The sequence below is a fragment of the Echinops telfairi genome, unplaced genomic scaffold, assembly GCF_000313985.2.
Source record: "Echinops telfairi isolate 266 unplaced genomic scaffold, ASM31398v2 ScPeMD7_7475;HRSCAF=8513, whole genome shotgun sequence".
Taxonomy (NCBI): Eukaryota; Metazoa; Chordata; class Mammalia; order Afrosoricida; family Tenrecidae; genus Echinops; species Echinops telfairi.
In genome coordinates, this window is record NW_022111379.1 from 7,323,580 (window position 1) to 7,346,468 (window position 22,889).

Below are 22,889 nucleotides of genomic sequence, written 5' to 3' on the forward strand. Positions count from 1 at the left end.
CACCAAGCAGGGCTGAGGTGAGCAAAGCTATCATGAATTGTGTCTGACTCCATTTATTCCAATCTCTCCCCTAACTCTCATGCTCTCTATGACTTTACTATAATCCTTACTTATTATCGCTGTACAATTGCGCCTACCGAACCTGTGATGATTTGTGGGGAACCCCTCTCCCCTTCACCCCACAGCTTTAGGCCTCTATTTAAATGCTACCTAAGTACATGAACGGTTTGTTCTAAAAACGTGGCAAGGGAGTAGAAAGACCCATCTTTCTCCCTTGGAGCAGCTGATGGTTTCAAACTGCTAACCTTGAAGTTAGTAACCCAACTAGTCATCACTATGCCACCACGGCTTCTCCTTTTAGAAAAATGTATATCTATAAACAAAATAGTAAAAATAAGATCTCAAATCAGCAATCTAACCTGCTACACATTAAGAAACTGGTGGGGGGGAGGGGCAGGGAATGGAGAAAACTAGATAAAAGCCAAGTAGAAATCACAAGCATTAGAGCAAAAATATATAAAACAATAAACAGAAAAAAGATTAGTAAGTAAAATTAACAAATCTTTAATTAAACTGACAATGAAAAAAGAGAGAGCAGAGTCTCAAAGAATAAAAGGGGACAGTACATCTTAAGAAATAAAAAGGATTAAAGAGGAGTAACAAGAACAATTTTGACAAGAAATTAGATGGCTACATGAAGTGTAAAAATTCCTGGAAAGATGTAAACTATTGAACTTATTTAAAAAGAAACAGGAAATCAGAATAGACCTACATCAAGTAATTTCCCACAAATAAAAGTCCAGGACCACTGAATTTACTAGTGAATTCTACCAAACATTTAACAAATTAACTCCAACCCTTCACAAACTTTTCAAAAATATAATAAAAGAGCAAACATTCCCCAACTCATTCTATAAAATCCAGTACAGTAAAACAGGAAAGAGCTAGAACTTGTGTAAGACAAATACCTGTCAGAGAAAGAAAACTCAAATCTTTTCCACTAATACTAAGTAATTGAAAAGTGGTAAAAACGGAATCCTCTCAAAGACAGAACATGTGAGAAGCAGAAAAAGAAGGCTGTTCTATGCACGGCTACTTCTCACAGGTTTCACTGTATTATCCTAATACCAAAATCATATAGACATCACAGAAAAGCTCTAGACCAATGTCCATGAAGAATATACATGCAAAAATCTTCAAGACTAGCAAACCAATCTAGTATAATGTAGTAACAATTACACATATTGGCTAATCAAATGCAGTCAAATGATATACAACCAATTTGTAAACCCTGGACCTTCGCTTCCCTTTCATTCTTCAACCCAAGGCAACCGGATTTATATCTCTAAATGTATTAGAAAATGTTACTAATAAAAGCACTTGAAAGCTTTTAATATTTATAAAGCTATTCTCTCTTACTGAAACACTCTGTCTTTGGTTCTGACACATCTAATGCAAAACTATGGCCTGCTTCCAATACAAACGGCCACTGCAGAAAAGATTGCTTATTTTCACTGGGTCTGGATCCTACATCTTGCTTATCCACCTTTGGTTGTTTAGGCTTGAGTCAACAGCCTGCCATATTGCCTGCCAATCCAAGGAGTTGTCAGTGACCTGCACCTGACTTGCCAACCTTGGATTCATTTCCTGGTTGCAGCTGCAAGCTTATCATCTTCTGGTCGATCTTAGCCCCAGCAACTACTTGAATCAGGAGACGCCACCAGCCTGACATCTGACCCATGGAATTAGAGCCTGACCCACTTCTGTGTGAGCAGTTTTCATACTCGTCACTGGTCTTGCTGCTCTAAAGAATCCAGCCTAAGACAAAGATCACTTCCATAGTTCCATATACCTCACATTCCAAATACAATGATAGAGTTATGAATTTTTATTAAAATCTTTTATCAAATTAGAGAAAACAAATGCTAGGAAATAGAAGGAAGGACTAACGGCAAATGAAAAGAAAATCACAAGAGCAATGTGATACTAAGAAATATTTTCCGGTTTTGAGAGTTTACTTCAAATTTAGAAAGGACAATCCTATACACCCAATAAAAATTTTCTAGCACGCTTAGAAAAAGTAGTGTTATACTGAATACCAATTATGCATAAAGCTATGTATAATGTAAACTAAACTAAAGAGCATTAATAGTCAAAAAGTCTAAAAGTCAATCTTCGTGACAAAAATATTCATTTGACCTAATTAAACAAATAAAAAATATATACCGTTCATTGTGCTCTTGATAAACAAGTCTGGACTTCTCCAGTAGATATTTTTCAACATAGGCACTAGAAGGAAAATACACAAAATTGATTGATATAAATAAGGAAGCTTAATATAAGATTCACAGTTATTAAAAAAAACATACAAAACTGCAAAGGATATGATCTATCTCTACATTTAGCTATTTGTGCTATGCATATGACTAGTGTTAACCATAGTAAATCCATAAACATATTAAGTCATTATAAAATGAAGCTCAAATATGTCTTCCTGTGCAAATTCAATCATTATCACCACCATCACTACTCAACAGGTTCTTATCTACCTAAAATAGGAGAATGAGTAAGTTAAATTCTCACAACCACATTCCATGGTAAATACTGCCACCATTGTACAACGCTAGAGATTAATGCTCAAAATACTAAGATCATATAGCTAGTAAAAAATTAGAAAACAAGAACCTTTAAAAAAGCCAAATGGATTCTATCATATTGAATTAAAAAAGGAGTGACAGGTCCCTAATGTTACTGAAAAAAAATTTTTTAAATAAAAATTTTAAAAAGTGAAAGGAAATACCTTTTTATATAATGTTTACCAGCTAATAAATACAAAAAAGAAGGCAAAATAAGAAAATCGCTACTTTGAAGCCACAGATATAATAACTAATTCTGGCATGATTTTCAAAAATTACTGAAACCACTGACTGGAAAGGTGTGAAAAACAAGATAACATCTTAAAATATCATTCTGCAGTTGACTTTTTCATATAATAGGAATACTCTACCACACTCACTACCATTTAATTGATTCCAATTCATAGCAACCCTATAGGACAGGGTATAACTAGCCCTGTGGGTTCCTGAGACTGTAATCCTTTAGGGGGAAAGATGAGTGGCTGGTAGTTTCAAACTGCTGACCTTGAGATTAGCAGCCCAACACACAACCACGAAGCCACCAAGCTCCTGTAATGGGAATAGGTATGTGTGGTAGTTACATAATCTGGTGTCAATTTGAAGATTAAGAGTATAGGGGTGGAGTCTAGCCTGTCAATCTGGAGATAGCCAATGAGACCTCATGGCCTTCTGAGAATTCAGGGAACTGCTGTTTTTCCTCCTGGGAGGTGGGAAACACTATCTCTCTCTACTCACTCCCTTGGAGAGTCTCGACTGACAAGGCTAACTCCCTGCGAGACATCCCTGAGGAGAAGCCACATGAACCTACCCTGATGAAGCCCTGGGTGCTGGAGAAGCCACATGCAGACCCCTGCCAGTGCTGGGACGTTTACAACACCACTGGACCCAGAAGACTTCCAACCCAATGGCCTGTGATTTCCTGCATTCAGCATCATTACATGTGTTTTTTGAGTCCGTAGAGGCCTTTATAGATTGGTATCAGACATATGGGCTAATATTAGACTTATATACCAGATATGGACTGGGCTGGGATGTTTCCTCAATATTTAACTGCTCTTTTATATAAGCCTCATTTTTATTCACATATGAGTCTCTATGAATTTGTTTCTCTAGTCTACCCTTACTAACACAGTATCTCTAAAAGGGAGAGTTCTGGAGGAGACCATGTAAACCAACTGATGAAATTTAGCATTATCCAAAACTTGAATAAACTGGTAGAAGTTCCATTATGTTATCAACCTTAATTATAAGAAAATTGCCAAGTAAATTAAAAAAAAAAGAACAACTAATGTATAAAACCATAAAAAAAAAATCACTCACTGCCATCTAGCCAATTACAACTCACAATGACCCTATAAAGGGTTTCCAAGGTTTCTGTAATTCTTTAGGGGAACAAACATCCTCATCTTACTCCCAAGGAGTAACTGGTGGCCTTGAACCATCAATCTACAGTTTGCAGTCCCAATGCTTACCCAACAGCACCTTAATTGATGTTAACTTTAAAAAATATCAGTGTAAAGATATGGCAGGAGCAGTGAGAGTGGTACTAGATGAAGGAGTGTACTAGAAAAAGGAGATTAAAGAGCTATAGGAAACAAGTACAATAAGTGATCTTTGATTGGCTCTTTCTAAATTTATAAAAGAATATTGCTGAGACACCAGGGCATTCTGGTGTCATCATTTACTGTATAATACAACTATTATCATACCAGTACTAAATTTCTTTGAGAGATTATGGTTATAGAATGTGGTTGTTTTATGAAATATAGTTATTAGGGGTCAATTTACAATTCATATCTCACTCAAAAACAACTGACAGTAAAATGGACGTCATATAATATGGAAAGCAAAATGTTTATGTGACAATGATTAACAATGAAAAATCTACGTAATATCAATGTGAAGGTGAAGGGTCAGAGTAGAGACCCAAAGCCCGTCTGTAGACAACTGGACATCCCTTCACAGAGGGTCACACGGAAGGGTCAATTCAGACAGGATGTGGTACAGCACCGACAAAACACAACATTCCTCTGGTTCTTTAATGCTTCATCTCCTCTATTGTCATGACTCAAGTTTTACCTCACAAATCCTGTACATTGGTACAGATAAAAGCTTTCAACACATGGAAGACAGAACAGACAACCCCCTCAGAAACATTAATGGGAATAGCAATACCATGGGGGTGGGGGAGAGAGAAAAGGGGAAACTATAGCAATGATGGATGTATAACACCCCACCCACCAAGGAGATACAGCAGATGGTATAAGATATGAAATATTTTAGGGAGGGAGGGTGGGGGGCAAGGAGGGAGGGAAAAAAAGAGGAGCTGATAAAGGCTCGAGTAGAAAGTTTAGAAAATGACAATGACAACATATGTAAAAGTTTGCTTGATATAAATGATTTATAGATAGAATATGTTAAGAGCCCCCCAACAAAATGATTTTTTTTAATCTAGGCTCAGGGTTTATGAATATTATGCTTTCATGAGCTATCCATTGCACATTTTTAAGATCTGAACCTCTCCAAAGGAAAGAAAAAATAGGAAGGAAAAATTTTTGATGCGGACACCAATGTCACTATTCTCACTAAGAAGCAGGTGAAGGGTCCATCACTTAAGATGGGGTAATGACCAAAGTATGACAGGGTACCCCCCAAAAAAACCAGAATTGCTCTTGGCAGAAAGGAACTTTCATAGTATGCATTTTTCCGTGCTCAGCGAGCATCAAACAACTCACTCTGAGTTAGTGCACTAGTGGCATCGCTTAGGAAGGTTCTCTCTGGTCACAGTGACTTTTTTCATAAAAGCTGTTTCACTCAAACCTTGTTTTTTGGGATGGCCGATTTAAAGGAACAGAATGAGGATGTGGAATTTTGTTTCCTGCTAGGGAAAAATGCCTCAGAAACTGTTGTGATGTTGAACACAGCTTACAAGGACAGTGCTATGGGAAAATCTCAAGTGTATGAGTGGTTTTCTTGTTTGAAAAAAAGTGAAAAGTCAATTGATAACAAACCTCGTTCTAGACATCTGTCAAATTCCCAAATAGACAAAAATGTCGATTTGTAGTGCATTTGGAGTTTGGTCCACCAGGTCAGACTGTTAATCAAGCTTTCTATTTAGAGATTCTGAAAAGATTGCGTTAACAGTATGTGACAAAAAAAGGCAGGCAGGGGATTAGTTTTGCCACCATGACAGTGCATATGCTCACGCAGCCATCTCAGTGTGCCAGCTTTTGCCAAAAAACAACATGCCTCTCCTGCCCCACAAACCTTACTCACCTGACCTCAGTCCATAAGACTTCTTTTTGTTTCTGCTAATGAAGAGGGAAGGACAAGAAAGGACAGCGATTTGAAGATGTAGAAGAGGTGAAGAAAAAAAAAAGGGAGGTGCTGTCAGACATCCAAACAGATGCATTTGAAAATTTTTCCAAGAATGGAATCTCAGATTTGACAAATGAATTCAGTGTAATGGAGAGTACTTTGAAGGTGATGTTTGTTTTGTAAAGAAATTTAAATACATAGCTTTGGGGGAAAAAATCCAGTTTTTTTTGGTACCCCCTCGTATAACCATGCTTCCAAGTGCTGAAATGACTGCTTACTTACCCAAGAACAGTGCCTGTTTCTTGGTAATTTACTTGAATAAACTTGCCAAAACGACTTGAGTTGTTATTATGAGCTGTCTTTGCATTTCCAAAGGCCTGTCAAAATAAACAATTGTTATTCTCATTTGAAAAATAATTTTTTAAAGCATTGTTTAACTCAAATCAAAGAGACAAAATGTTAAATAGGCAACAGAAAAACAACTCATTTACACTATTAGACTGATATTCATAATTCAGGTAAAATAAGATGAACAACTAACTTCAAATAATTTCAAGTACAGTAGATATTATTTTATGCAGTTCAGTAAAACAAATCCTAGTTTTCAAAAAGTAATGCTTATTGAAAGGAGCCCTGGTAACATAGTGGGTTATGCCCTGGACTGCTAACCGCAAGGTCAGCAGTTCAAAATCACCAATTACTCTGTGGAGAAAGATGAGGCTTTCTGCTCCCATAAAGATTTACATGCAAAGATGACAATAAAATTCAAATATGACAAAGGGAAAAGTACCAGAGACTAAGGCTATGGAGGACCATAGGAGCTGAAAAACCATCTTCAGAGTATCTAGTCACATCAAGCCTCTGGCAGATTTCCTCTAGCCACAAGCAAAGGTCTCAAAGCTTTATTATCAGATAGAAATCACTGTAATCATGATTACATAGGATTGAACTTGATACTTGGTCTTTTGACCTTCATCTAGGTCCAACATGAAATTGCTCTAGGTGCAAGTATTTTTGTGCTTGTTTCATGACAAAAATTTCTTCCCTGGCCTTTTAAATACTGTAGGTGGTCTTTTCTTTCTTACCCATTATTTGTATTTCTATCTTTATATTATTATCTTATCCTTACCATTTGTTTTTGTTTTTTATTGTTTGTTGGGTTCTCCAATTTATGAAGCACAGAAAGAGTAGATGCATAAAGAACAAAATGATTTTTAAAATAATAAATAAATAATAACTAAGGCTAGGGTTTATAGGAGAGGTAAGGGTGGGGTGGGAGATAGGGAAGGTATGGTTGTTGGTGTGCAGGAAGGGTGAGGAATCACTAGAACTGATTGTGATTACAAAGCTCATTTTAAAAGCGATTTAACCATGGGGCGGGGCATGGAATAAAAATGTTCTAAAATTTGGTGGGGGTGATTTACAGCCTCGGAAATCCACAGGGACCATTTAACATGACCATTCAACAAGGTTGCTATGAATCACAACAGATTCAGTGACAGTTTGGAGGAGTTTTTTTTAGTTTGCAGTAACACTTACTAAAGTATAACTGGCTTTTTCATATTCAAGTGTCAGAAATTTTTCCTAAGATATGTATATACATGAGGATGTACACCGCGCCCCCCTCAAAAAAAAAAAAAAAGCAGTTTCACACAAGCCTCGTTTTGGGTGGCCAATTTAAGAGAACAGCGTGGGGCTGTGAAATTTTGTTTCCTGCTTGAGAAAAATGCTGCAGAAACTGTTGTGATGTTGAAAATAGCTTACAAGGACAGCGCTATAGGGAAAAACACATGTGTACAAGTGGTTTTTTCATTTCGAAAAAGGTGAAATGTTGATTGATGACAAACCTTGTTCTGGACATCTGTCAACTTCCTTAACGGATGAAAATGTCACAAAATTTGTGCCCTTGCTTTCAAAGACCAACGATGGACCACTGAAGAAATGGGGCAGTTATCTGGACTATCTCGGAGCTCAGTTCAGCGAATTTTGAATTTTAATGCAAGATTTGGGAATGAGAAGGGTGACTGTGAAATGTGTCCCTCAGGTTCTGACTGAACGGAAAAAGCATCCAGTGGAGACGTAGTACTTTGAAAGAACAGCTCCAAATTGACCAGACTCTTTTTCCAAGGTCATTACTGGAGACAAGACATGGTGCTATTCTTAGGACCCCGAAAGCAAACATCAATCAAGCCAATGGAAGACACCATCATCAAGTCACCCAAAAAAGCTCATCAGGTGGTATCAAAGATCAAGACAATGCTCCTTTGTTTTTATGATGTGAGGGGGATAGAGCAATTGGAGTTCTTTCCACCAGGTCAGACTGTTAATCAAGCTTTCCTTTTAGAGGTTCTGAAAAGAATGTGTAACAGCATATGACCAAAAGGCCTGATTTCTGACAGACAGGGGACTGGTTTTTCTACCACGACAATGCACCTCTCAGGCAGCCATCTCAATGCACCAGTTTTGGGCAAAAAACACATGTCTCTCTTGCCCATGCACCTGACTCGCTTGACCTCAACTCCATGCAACTTCTTTTAGTTTCCACGAATGAAGAATGACATGAAGGACAGCAATTTGACAAGGTAGTAGAGGTAAAGAAAAATAACGAGGGAGGTACTGTCAGCCATCCAAAAGAAGAGTTTGAAAAATGTTTCCAATAATTGAATCTCAGATTTTACAAATGTATTAAGTGTAAGGGAGAGTATTTTGAAGGTGATAAGGTTGTTTTGTATAGAAATTTAAATACATAGCTTTGGGGGGTAAATTCTGATTTTGGGGGGGCGTAGCCCCTTATGTGTACATTTATCTTGCTAACCTAACTAACAGGGGGTTAAGCAGGATATCCTTAACACAGTCATAATTTCAGGAAACTAAAAATGAAATGAAGTTTCATTACATACACTTATTTAAAACAAAGCTACCAAAAGAAAACTAAATCCATTGCTGCTGAGATTGCTGGAGTGTTGCAAATGGTTCATGATTGATAACCAACCAAAATACTGTCAGTTAGAACCCACCCAGAGGAACATCAGAAGACAGGCCTGGCATTCTGCATCCACAAGATCACAGTCCGGAAAACCCTAGGGAGCTCATTCTACTCTGTAACACATAGGGTCACCATGAGTATCAAGCAAAGCTCCAATACTTACTAAAATTAGAAAAGTAGATGCAACAACCTAAACTGTTTTCCAAAGTATGTATCATACAATGGAATTTTGTCTACCAATAATGAGGAATAAACTTAATACAGATATCAATATTAGTGAGACCAAAACATATATAAACCCCCCAAAAAAACATATATAAGCAGCAGCTATATAAAAGAATACATTCTACTGATTTTCTTTATATGAGATCTATTAAAGGTAAGTCACAGTAATTAGATTCTTTTTTTTAAATAGTTTTATTGGCATATACTTTACATATCAAACAATTTAATCATTCAATCATATTAAAAAGAATTGTCCAATCATTACTACAATCAATTTCAGGACATTTTCTTCTCTGTCTCATTGTTAGCACCCTATTTCCCCCCAAACCTGTCCTGCCATGCCCCTAGGTAACCACCCTCCCAAAATTCCACGATTTCTACTTATATAATTCAGTGTCACTGATTATACTCTTCATGCTGTACAATTACTACTGAAATTCTTTTTCAAACTATTCTACCACCATGGACATTGATCAATGGCCCCTACATGACAACCTGTTCCCCTTCACATATGGCAACCATTAGTCAAGTTTGATTTCTTTTATGTATATGTGGTTTTCTTGATACAGTATTTTTTTTCTTTTTTAAAAATTAATGAATCATTTTATTGGGGGCTTTTACAGCTGTTGTAGCAATCCATACATCAATTGTATCAAATACATTTGTACATATGTTTTTGGTTTTTTTTAAACATTTTATTAGGGGCTCATACAACTGTTATCCCAATCCATACACATTGATACAGTATTATAACCAAATTCTTTAGGTCGAATTTTAGCATGTTATCGTTTGTTTTACCTTTTGACCCATTTTTAATTTGTTCTAGTTTCTATTATCTTCTGGGGTTTTTTCCCCTTGTTTTTAGACTGAGGTTTTTCTGTTTTACTTTGTCGTTGTCGTTAGAGTATTTTGTATGCTATTCCTTCAGAAAATCATACAAAAGTATGGTAAATCCATAGCAACAGTAACTAGATAAATAGTTCCTTAGGGCTATGACAGGGGAGGTCAGGAGTAAATGGGAAGCTAATAATAATAATTTGAGTACAAGAATGAAGAAAATGTTCTACGATTAACTGATAACTGTGCAACCGTTTTAATATATTTAAACCACTGAATTGTATGATATGTGAATTATATGCCAATAAAACAGTTTAAGAAATAAAGAATGCATACCACACAATTCTATTTATATGAAATTCTAGAAAAACTAAAACTTGACTAACATGAAGCAGATTACAAGTTACCGAGGAAGGGGTGAAGGTGGAAACTGTCTACAAAGGGATATAAAACAAAGCTACTGGGAGTGAGGAAAATGTTCTATACATTGATTAGATAAAGGAAGTATGTAGCATATAGGTATATGTATTTTTCAAAACTAATTAAGTTATTTAAAATCTGTACAGTTTATAAGTTAGAACTCAATATATCTTTAAAAAAAATTTTAAAACCCAAAAAGGCACTGCCCTAGCCAACCCACATATATTTGAAAAATTAAAACAAGAGAAGTGATTTGCATACCCAAAACAGAGTAAGACATGACTCATTGCAGCTGTTTCTTCTCCTACCATAATGATGCCATGAGAATGGCAAATCCTCTAACTCAAAAACCCTACCAAACTAGTTGCCATCAAGTGGATTCTGGCGCATGGCAATGTGTGTCAGAGCAGAACTGTGCTCTATGGGATTTCCTGTGGGCAATTTTTTAGAAACAAATAAGCAGGCTTTTCTTTCAAGGAATTACCCCTAAAGTCAACTTCGGAAAACAAGGTCATGTGCTAAACTGCTACTATGAGCAACACGAACACACTGGAGTGAAAATACACAAAGAAGACAAAGGGAAGAAGTAAAGTGAGCCGATATTCCAATAATTGCATCTCTGCTTTAGTATTTCTCAAAATATTGTTCCAAGACTAGTGTCATCAGCATTACTTGAGTTTCTTACAAATACAAACTCTTGGGCCTTACCCTGGCCTACTACAGTAAATCGGAAAGTTTGAGGTGTGTGTCTACACATCAATAGTGAATAGTCTGAAAAGGGAATTAAGGAAATCATTGCTTTCATAAAAGCATCTGAAGAATAAAATACTTAGGAATAACTTTAATGAAAAAGGTGAAAACTATCAAATAGTGCTGAAAGAAATAATAAACTACAACAAAAACTCACCGGCATCAAATAACCTATAGGTCAGGGTAGAATTGCCCTTATGGGTTTCCGAGACTGTACTGTTCACAGGAGTAAAAGACATTTCATGTTCAGGAACTGAAATACTTAATACTGTTAAGATGTTAATCTACATATACAACACAGTTCCTATTAAAATCTCAAAAACCTTTATACCAAAATGGAAAAATTGATCCACAAGTTCATCTGGAATTGCAAGCAGCCCACAAAAATCTTGGTGGGGAAAACAACAAATAGTCTGATTTCTAGTTATCCTTGTAAAGCTACATTAATAAAAAAACAGAGTGGTACTGGTATAAGAAAAGACATGTAGACCAATGAAACAGAATTTTAATTGCAGAACTAAAGCCACATATGTCTGCCAATTGATTTGTGGAAAGGGTATCAAATCCATTCAATCAGGAAACTGTCTCTTCAACAAATGTTGCTGGGACAACTGCATTTTCACATGCAAAGAAAGGAGTCTGGACCTACAACTCACACCTTATGTAAAAATTAATTCACAACAGATAAGGATCAAAACCCATGAGCTAAAATCATAAAACCCTAGGGGAAAAGTAAACAGGTGAAGCTTCTTTCAGGCAATTAATTTTTAGCCATGATGCTCAGATCTTGAGCAAGAAAATGCGAAAGAGATCAAATGCACTTCATCAAAACAAAAAACTTTTGTGCATCAAAAGGCAAGTGAAGAGACAGACAGCCCTGAGAACAGGAGACAAATGGAAAATGGCAAGTGTGATGAGGCCGTGGGAAAACTAGGTCAGTCACTCATCAACTGCTGTTGGGTCTGTAAAATGTGCAGCCACTGTGGAACAGTTTGGTGATTCTTCAAAAAACTAAACAGAATTACTAAGCTTCTGAAACAGAAAGGACTTAGAGGGATATGTTTAAATGTGCTTAAGTGCACGTATGCTAAGAGACCCATACTTGTATTATTCCAGCTACCTGACAACAAGGAAAAGGCAAAACCATAAAGGCAATAAAAAGCACGGTGGTCACAGGATTTCAAGAAATATCCTTTAGTAGCAGATGGACATTGGGCCTCCACTCAAGTACTCCCTCAATGCAAGAACACTGTTCTATTAAACTGGCATTCCATGATGCTCACCTTCCCGACACCATCGCTGAAGACGAAGCGGGTGCATAAGCAAATGTGGTGAAGAAAGCTGATGGTGCCCAGCTATCAAAAGATATAGCATCTGGGGTCTTAAAGGCTTGAAGATAAACAAGCGGCCATCTAGCTCAGAAGCAACAAAGCCTACATGGAAGAAGCACACCAACCTGTGTGATCACAAAGTGTGTAAGGGATCAGGTATCAGAGAACAAAAAATCTATTGTGAATGCAGTGGGTACCCAAAGCCCATCTATAGACAACTGGAAATCCCCTTACAGAAGGGTCGCGGGAGGAGACAAGCCAGTCAGGGTGCAGGGTAGCAACGGTGAAACATACAACTTTCCTCTAGTCCTTAAATGTTTCCTCCCCCCACTATCATGATCCCAATTTTACCTTACAAATCAGGCTAGACCAGAAGATGTACACCGGTACAGAGAGGAACTGGAAACACAAAGAATCCAGGACAGATGAACCCTTCAGGACCAGGGCTGAGAGTGGCAATACCAGGAGGGTGGAGGGAAGATGGGGTAGAAAGGAAGATCCGATTACACGGATCTACATATAACCCCCTCCCTGGGGGATGGACAACAGAAAAGTGGGTAAAGGAAGACGTTGGACAGTGTAAGACATGACAGAATAATAATATTTTATAAATTATCATGGGTTCATGAGGGAGGGGGGACAAGGAGGGAGGGGAAATGAGGAGCTGATACCAAGGGCTCAAGTAGGAAGCAAATGTTTTGAGAATGATGATGGCAACAAATGTACAAATGTGCTCAATACTGTGGATGTATGTTTGGATTGTGATACGAATTATATGAGCCCCCAATAAAGTGATTAAAAAATAATAATAAAAAATAAAAAGAACTATCCTTTAAAGAGCTTTCCCATAAAGAAAACTCAGATGGCTTCACTAGTAGACTCTAACACTGACAAAAGAAATGTCAGTTCTACACAAAACCAAAACCCACTTCCATCAAGTCAATTTGGCTCATAGCGACTCTATAATTCTACACAAGTTCTTCTCAATATTGACTTCCCAAGTCATTCTATTACATTAACATTAGGCTGTACAAAACAAAGACATTAAAGAAAAAATTTAATATCTCCAATGAACACAAATATAAAACTTCTAGGCAAAATTCTAGCAAATTGAATCCAACAATCCATTAAAAGGATAATACATTATGACCAAGTGGTGACACAAAAGCTTTGTAACCTCTGCCAGTTGGAGAATGAATCTGCCTTTCCACGTGGTGCAGGCCACACCAGCAGGAAATGGGATATGCTGACAAGGCATGTCTGGCATTTTACCAATGATACAAGTCCATTGTGAGCAGGTCAGCACAGCCTGAACTCCCGAGCATCCAGTCAGTGAAGCCATGGTCTCTTATCAGGAACACCACCCCAGCGTGCCAAGGAGAAAGAAGTGTAGATAGAACACAGGGTCTCTGCCTTTGGAAACAAGGACACATGGAGAGTGGTCAATAGCACAGAGCAGTGAAAGGCCCAGAAGTCTACCATGGCACAATGGTAGGTGCCCAGAGTATAGTCAGGAATTTGGAAAGAGATAAATGGGGCTCATTGACTCTTCTAACTACCAAATACCCCTACTACCATGAATTGTGTCTGAAATCCTTTCTTGGAAGTCCCTTCAAGTACCAACTACTCCCTGCTAGGTGTAGGGAAAGATATAGTCTAGTGCTACCATTAATGGGCACAAATTCCAGAACAAATTGGTTAACAGGTAATTGGGTGGGGGAGGGCACGATAGGAATTTTTCTGAAGTTGGGATCAAAGATTTTTTTAAAATCTCTTTTCCATGTAAGTTGTTTAAAATATCCCACCTTCTTCCCTTCTTAAAACTCGAACAAACTGCTGCCATTGAGTCACTTCTGACTCAAAGCAACTCCCTGTGAGTTTCCAAACCTGTAATTGTTTACAGGAGTAGAAAACCCAGTCTCGCTCTCTCTCAAAGAGCTGCTGGTGATTTCGAACTGCCAACCATGCAAATTGCAGCGCAATGCATAACCACTGTGCTACCAGGGCTCCTTCCATCTTCTGAAGAAAGGGTTTGAATTTTTTTCAATCTGGATTTGAGCTGATCAGAAGATTAATATGACACTATTTAACTGGCGAGGGTCACCAGGCCTGGTCAGACTCCTAAATGAACACAGGGTACAAAAAGGATGCTTGTCATCAGCGCTCAGGCCCTCTCAGGCCAGAAGAAGAGCATTTGGCCAGCCAGAGATTCTTCTAAATAAAGGTAAAGAGTTCAGTCCAATAGCAATTCAAGTTGCTTTGCTATGGGATAATCCCCAAAATAGGACTAAGAGTGAACAAAGGAAAGAGTATTCTTAGCCCCAAAGGATCTTGCAGCCAAGTAGGGGCAGTAAGCATGACTATGTTAGGAACGGGGAACTGACTGGCTCAATGATTCACAGCAGTGAATAGAAAAGGCATCACAGAGCAAGTCTTTCAAAAAGACTGTGGTGTATCAGAGGTCTGGAGAGGAACAGTCACCAAGAAGGCTGGGAAGAAGATAGCATCATTTTGTACACAGATAAAAATAAGTCAAAACTCTTTTTGCATGATTTTTGTATAAACATAAAACTTGTTTAAAATGTTTACTAAAAAAGAATTTTAAAAATATAGCAATGTAGCTCATAATATTTTAATAAACTAATTTTTAAAAGTAAAGAAAATCAAAGACATGTTGAAATGCAGTATTTTAATATACCTCTTCTAGCCATACTTTTTGTTACTCACACCAAACAGCCTTTGTTTCCCTGATGGGACGATAAGAAGATAAGGGAACATATAGATACATGATTCAGCTATGATTGTTAACAGGGTTTATGGTGATCGCCATCCTGCTGGGTATGAAACCAACCATCTAAACAGCAGGAAAGGGGTGGAAGTATCTCACTACTAGCAAAAGAGAAGAGTCAAGAGTGGACTCTGTCTTTTTGTCCCCTAAAACCCCTGTGCACTTAACTACCTTGGTCCCAGAGACAGTTAGGACACCCGAAGAGAGGCTGAGGAGCAGCAGCAGAACCAAGCCAGAACATCTGACAGAGTGGTAGACTTCCCAGGCCACAAAGCAGTCAAACTACGTGCTTTCGAAAAGGCGTGTGAAGTGGGATGCTTCCAGGCACTTAATTGGGGAAGCTGGGTGTTTTTAGGTGGGGTTTATGGCAGAGTATCATGCCCTTTCGGCATTTATTGGAAGCCCTAACAGAGCTTGGTAGCATTATCCAAGCATGGCAGAGGCCAGGCCAAGGTGCTAAAGACCAGAGGCTTCCCTGCAAGTATGGCAGAGAAGAAACTGTCCACACTTAACAACTGTGTCCTGTGCATTATTCACCTGAACTGTAACCTGTTAACTTTCCTAAGAAACCTCATGAACATGCCTGTTGTCTGTGAGTTCTTTGTGGCCACTGCAATGAACCACTTAGCCCAGTATAAAACAGAGTGCTAAGGAAGACAGCAGGAAAGTAGAGAGCACTGCGTTCAATAGGCGCTAGCGTGAACCACTGCAATGACTCTAGACTCATGGAATCAGGGGGTTTTGTAAGAGAAAGAAGGGGTATGGGTTCTCTAATTCTGATGCCACCTTCACCATCATAAATTTCAGCTTCTTGTAGTATTTGCTTATCATACAAATTGAATAAAGATGATGAAAGGATTCAATCCTGACACATACCTTTTTCCAGATTTTAAACTGCAGTATCCCTTTGTTCTGTTTAAACAACTGCCTCTTGGTCTACGGGCAGGTTTTACATGAATACAATTAAGTGTTCTGAAATTCCCAGTCTTTACAATGTTATCCATAATTTTTTATGATGCAAACAAATTGCTTTCCATAGACAATAAATACAAGTAACTATCAAAAGGGGAGATTATGAGAAGTAAAACATTTGGTTCTTGGTGATTACTTTGGTTACTGTCACCTGTAATGGCTGAAAGAAATGTTGCAGCTGAGAGGAGAGAAGTTGCCTCTGGAGTGGCTTGGGGCATAAGCCAGCCTGAGTAAGCAATGCATGGTTGATAGAAGGCCATGGCCCACTGGCTCCAGAGGTTCAAGGCCTTATGCTTAAGGCAAACCTAAGTTCCACCCAGAACTGCAAAAGAACAGGAGATTTATGTTTGAAGAGAACTGCAGAGATTTTTTTTTAAAAAGTCATTTTAAAAAATTTTGAGCAAGCAGTTTGTCACTGTATAGATACAGGAAAAGTCTGTGCCTATCAGAGAAAGCCCCCTTCTAGGATTGAAAGTTAAAGTGAGTCAGTGAGCAGGCAGGCTGGTATGCTTGTTATGGTAAACCACCTGAGTCCACCTGCAGTTTAAAGATGGGCTGAGTTTGGACATGTTCCATTAAGACACATTAGCCTGATCCACAATGTCAAGAGAGAAAAGAAGAAGGGCTGGTTGGTCTAAGTTGTGTGGAGCTTGAGCCTATGCGAATGGTCTAGCCCCAGGGGGACTGTCTAATGAGAGTTTGTGAAGGAGCCAGCTGGTCTGAACTATAGGGAGGTGTGTACGGACTCCCAAGCTTACAACTGGTACCTAATTGACCTGGTGTGAATGGCAAAGGCTGAGATGACCAGAACCCAACCAAATGAAGAGAGTTTGCCAATATGGGTGAGGTAAGTGATGGTACACTAAGAAGACTGCAATGGAAGAATTGAAATAAAATGTGTAGAGCTGCTTAGTATAAAACTGCACATTATCTGCTCTACAAACCACTTAATTCACAATGCTTAAAAAAATCTGTCAGATACTTTAAAAGAGAATATATATGGATGGCAAATATTTAGCACATGAAAATATATTCAGCATTATTAATCATTAAGGAAAACACATAAACCACAATGAGATATTACTATATACCTACCAAACAAAAAATCCCACACCCACTGCCATTGAGTCAATCCTGAGTCATGGCAACTCCATGTTGCAGAACACTGGTAGAACTATTCCACTGGATTTTTCTTTTTAAATTTTATCAGTACATATCCATATACCATACAATTCATACAGTACATATCCATATACCATACAATACCATACATACAAGCTTATCAAGAAAAGCTATAAAATCATCACCACATTTAATTTCAGGATATTTTCTTCTTTCTTATTATGAGCTTCCCATTTCCCTCAACCTCTCCAGCCATACCCACAAGAAACCATTAATCTGTCTAATCTCTCTATAGATCTACCTGTCCTGGATTTCATATATAGAAAAACATACCAGAGAAAAAAATTAATAAAGTAAAACAGTAAAATTTCAAGCAAAAACCATTAAAACTGGAACAATTTTAAAATGATTCAAAAGGGAGATCAAATGATAAGGTGTTAAATTTTAACCTAACTGCATCTGCAATAATCCACTTTCCAACACAGGGTTTTTTTTCTTGGCTGTAAAATTTATGGAAGTAAACTGCCAAGCTTTTCTTCTGTGAGTTAAACCACCGACCTTTTAGGTTAATAGTCAAGCACAAAATATGCCACCCGAAGATCTTTATACACCTAGTACCAAACCAAACCAAATCCATTGCTATCATGCCGATTATGCTCACAGTGACTCCACTACTGCAGAGCTGAACGGAGCTAGGGTTTTCTTGGCTGAATTCTCTATGGAAGCAGATTGCCAGACCCTTATTCTGCAGTATCACTCGATAGGTTGAGCCACCAACTTCTCAATTAGTAGCTAAGTGCAAATTCTGTGACATCCAGGGACCTTGTATGCCTAAATAGTCATTGCATTAGTTTATAATAAGAATGACTAACAAATTGGCAAGAATACACAAGGGGGCTTAACAAATTTCATGGGAAGACAATTGAAAGGGAATTCTTTCGTGAACTTTTTGACACATAGTAAGTACAACTGTCATGTTACTGGTGGGGTCCTAAAATGACAGGCAGTCATTTTGGAAACATCTAAGCTAAATATACCTAGCATATGACCCTAACTGATGACAGTCATTTCACTCCTAGAAAAAGGAAAGAACATGGAGACACCAAGACTTGCACACAGCTTTAGGTGTAATAGGCAAACACCAGAAACAACTCAAATGTCCATTACAGGTGAATGAGTAAAACAGAGACAGAGCCAATAAAATACTCTGAAAAGCCCACTGCCTTCAAGTCAATTCTAACTCATAGCACACCTCTAGGCCAAAGTAGAACTGCTTCGTGGGGTTTCTGAGGCTATCAATCATTACAGAAGCATACAGCCTCAACTTTCTTCTGTAACGCAGCTAGTACATTCAAATCACTGATCTTTTTGTTCATAACCCAATGTGTAACCCATTGCGCCACCATGACTCCTAATAGAGTGTTGGTCAGCAATAAAAAGAAATGAATTGACACAAGAAAGAATGTGGATAAATTTCTAAATAGTTATACTTAGTGAAAGCCAAACACAAAGAGTATATGCTATGAAATTCTAAAGTATATTATATGAAATTCTAAAAATCGCAAGCTATCATGATATGAAGTGGTTGCTTGTAAATGGGTGAGCTGAGGGGTGTGAGGAAAGAATAATGAATAAGTTCAGAGTAACATATGTATATTATCTTGACTATAACTATTGCCATTTAAATAACTGCGACTCATAGTGACTGTACATAGTTTCCAAAGCTTTGTAAATCCTTACAGAAGCAGATAGCCTCATCTTTTTCCTGTGGAGCAGCTGGTTGGTTTGAACTGCTGACCCTGTAGTTAGCAGTCTAATGCTTACCCTATAGCATCACCGTGGGCCCTTATCTTGACTTCTCACTGCCATCAAGTTGATGTCGACTCCTAGTAGCCCCATAGGACAAGGTAGAACTGCCCCCTCTGAGTTGGCGAGACTTTTACTCTTTATGGGAGTAGTGGTGACATATACATGTCAAAACTTATCCAATTATACACGTTTTAAACTTTTTATTGTGATTTGGATTGAAAGTTTACTGATACATACCCACTTTGATTTGTGACATTTGATTGCAACCCAACAATGTAACAGCACACTTCTACTTTCCCCCTGTTTCAAGTGTTGATTCCTTCTCCTTTCCTGGCTCTCCCTTTCATCAGAGCTTTATACCTGAGCAGATGCTGTCTCTTTGAACTCTAATGGTTCTAGGGACTGCAAACTTCCCGGGCGTTCTTGTTCACCTTACAGGCCTGTCTATTGTTGGGCTGTTCTATTGTCTGGCTGAAAGTTGAGCCATGGGGGTGAGGTGGATTACAGGCTTGACGGGTGACTAAGGGTTATAGTCTCAAGGGTCAATATGTATACTTCAAATGTGCCAATTACTGTATCGCAATTATATTTCACAAAATCTCTTTAACTACATATTATTGCCTTTTCCTTTCCTTTCCTTTGAAACTAAAATATTCTTATTGCTATATTTAATAGCATTGATTCTAAAAAAGACCTACAACTAAACATTTCCCCTAGTATTATTTTTTTATATAAATCATTGTATTGGGGGCTCTAACACCTCTTATAACAATCCATACATCAATTGTATCAAGTATATTTGTACACATTTTGCCATCATCGTCAAAACATTTTCTTTCTACTTGAGCCCTTGGTATCAGCAACTGTTTTTCCCTCCCTCCCCCATCTTCCCACCCTTGTCACTCTTATAAATTATTATTTTCATATCTTACACCGTCCGGTGTCTCCCTTCACCCACGTTTCTGTGTTCATCCCCCTGGGGGGAGGGGGGTTATACATCAATCATTGCGATCAGTTCCTTTCTCCCTCTTCTCTCCCCACCTTCCCCCTACCCTCATGTTATCACTACTCCCATTACTGTTCCTGAGGGTGTTATCTGTCCTGGATTCTGTGTGTTCAGAGCTCTTATCTATATCAGTGTACAAGCTCCTGTCTAGTTGAATTTGTAGACAGAACTGGGGTCATGATAGGGGGTCCTCTCATATTCTAACATTTTCAAAAGAGAATCCCGAGTCTCAATGCTAGGCATAAATGTCATAATTACAGAGATACAAATATACCCGCAACCTTCTTCTCCAACCACCTACTTTCACAACCGGCTCAAGTCCCTCCTATAGGCAGCCCTGTCCCCTGCTGTCCCCCTTCACAGAGGAATATGACCTTAGTCATCTCTTTTGTGTCATGACCAAAGACACCATTTTAACAACTAAAACAAAATCTACCACTGTCATGTCCTTTCTCCTTCAATTTACCACATTATTTTTGCAATCCCATCTGCCATAATTCTGATGTGAAGATGTTTATGTATCAAGGCAAACATAAATACAGGCAGTCTCTGGGTTTCTAACATCTGACTCACAGATAACTGGTACTTGCAATTTAACATTAAGTAAAGCTGCTCTATTCGGTTCTGCATCAGGTCACTATGGGTGGGAACAGACTGCATGGCAACTAACAACAAACTGCCCTTATTGGGAAGTAATGGTACAGTCCTATTCTCAACAAATTCTTCATCACATCGCTTTCATTTAATGAAAATAGCCTTTTCTTGAACTTGAGCTAAATAAGAATTTATGCACCTGTTCAAACTCACCTACAAATGTCACCTAAAGACTTAGACACAGGAAAAGATCTCATTTGTAATCCTGGGGCTGCCTGTACTAGAATTCACAATTCCCTTTGTAGCTACAAGTGATGTATAAGCTTCTATTTCATTTTCTTTTCATATTCTAGCATCTACTAACTATTTTTTTTAATGTTTTGAAGATATATTTAAGAGTAAGAAAAGCACTTACCTCAAGCACTGGTCCAGCTCCAAGAATAATTTGTTCTACTCCACTGGCAAATCCTTTCTGACTGAGGGCAGTGAGGTGATGAATAAGAAAGTTTGTGCTTTGAGTCTTGCCAGAACCACTCTCTCCTGAAATCACAATGCACTGATTCTTTTTGCGTTGAAGCATTGCGTGATAAGCTACATCAGCCACAGCATAAATGTGAGGTTCAAGCTTTCCTAGTTGGTGGTTATCATACATTTTTACATATTTGGGATTATAAATAGGAAGAAACTTGAATGGGTTAATAACTATTAGAATACTGCCAACATAGGTATAAATTTTTTCATGTTTAAAGCGATTTCGAAGGTTTTCTAAAAGAGTTTTCTCATTCAGATCAGGTAAACTACATAAATCATCGAAGTCTTTCTGTTGTGGCTGTGGAAGAAAACCCCGTTCCATCATCCTGCGACGTTCTTCTGTGACCCGTAACCATGACTGAAGACTACCATAATGGATTGACCCATCAAGGTTTTTTTCTCGCAGAAGAAAACGGTAGTCCTCGCCACTCAACCGATTTTCCAGAGCCATTCGGGGCCACATCATCATTCGCTGAACTGGACAGTCTGTTGGATTGAGTATCCATTCTTCGCCACCAAATTCTTTTACTTCTGCTAGAACATAACATTTTGTTTTGTCAAGATGGAGTCTGTTTATAAGAGAGTCAATCACCTCAGCAGCTGTGGAGTTTCTTCTGGCAGGAACTGGACAGTAAATCGTCCCTTCTGAAATTATCCCAGGATATATATGTAATGTGTGTTCATTATCCTCAAAGCGTCGCCTTCCTCCATCATTTATATTCATATTGGATCCTGTCCCATCAGCTTGAATAGTACGTCTTCAAGATTGTATAAAACATTTTCTTTGCAAAGAACTGTAACAAAAAATAACAAGCATTTAGCAGTCATATTACATACTTATTGTTTTCTAAGGCTAAATAGGAAAATCACCTTCTAGAACACAAACTCTAATTCTAGTATAGGAATAGTTTTGAAAGCAGTCTCGTTGAGACCACATAATCATAACATTTTATTGCCCAAATCTGGGCATTTCCTAAAATAAAAATTTGCCCTCCCCACAAAAAAAATCCATGTTTTATTATGTTACTAATCCCTTAATTATGCAAGATATTAAAGAATACAATATAAATAATTTTATCCCCAACTATTTCAAATGTTTCTAAGGTACCTGGGTTTAAAACCAAGTTATTTCCTTATGCCTGAATATTCTCACTAAAGACTAAGGTGAAGAGAAATAACACCAATCTAATAACATTGCACTAAAATTTCTTCAGGATAGAGCAAATCAAGAAATAATGCTATAGCTGGAGCAAAGATTTTGTGAGATTCATTTGAAATCCAGATGGGATAAAGATATGCTCAAGAGAGCACATGAGAAAGGACCTGCCATAGGAAGGGACATGGCTTCAGGAAATTCAGGCTCTGACCGTCTCCCAGTATACACAGGTGAAGTGAATTTGGCAGAGACAACAAAAAGACCTTGCCCCCTGCCTTGCTGAACACCACTGGCAGAATCATACAACCAACCTGACTGGTTATCACTGCAAGTTTCACTCAACCTCATCTTTACCCTGGATGCTCTATCTTTTTATCTATCTTTATTTCATTCCTTCATATTCTTCCG

At 38.0% G+C, this 22,889-nt stretch overlaps 1 protein-coding gene across 6 annotated transcripts in view; it reads right to left on the reverse strand.

The window, feature by feature from the left end:
* MYO9A (myosin IXA) overlaps window positions 1-22,115 on the reverse strand; it is a 211,124-nt gene extending 189,009 nt beyond the window's left edge. For all 6 annotated transcript variants that reach the window (XM_004711954.2, XM_045285720.1, XM_045285719.1 and 3 more), the window contains exons 1-3: window positions 21,210-22,115; window positions 6,237-6,331; window positions 2,227-2,289 (exon numbers count right to left, since the gene is read on the reverse strand). In XM_004711954.2, the coding sequence (XP_004712011.1) occupies window positions 2,227-2,289; window positions 6,237-6,331; window positions 21,210-22,049 (998 nt within the window). In that variant the 5' untranslated portion in view covers window positions 22,050-22,115. The remainder of the gene's footprint in view (window positions 1-2,226; window positions 2,290-6,236; window positions 6,332-21,209) is intronic.
* Window positions 22,116-22,889: the final 774 nt, after the last annotated feature.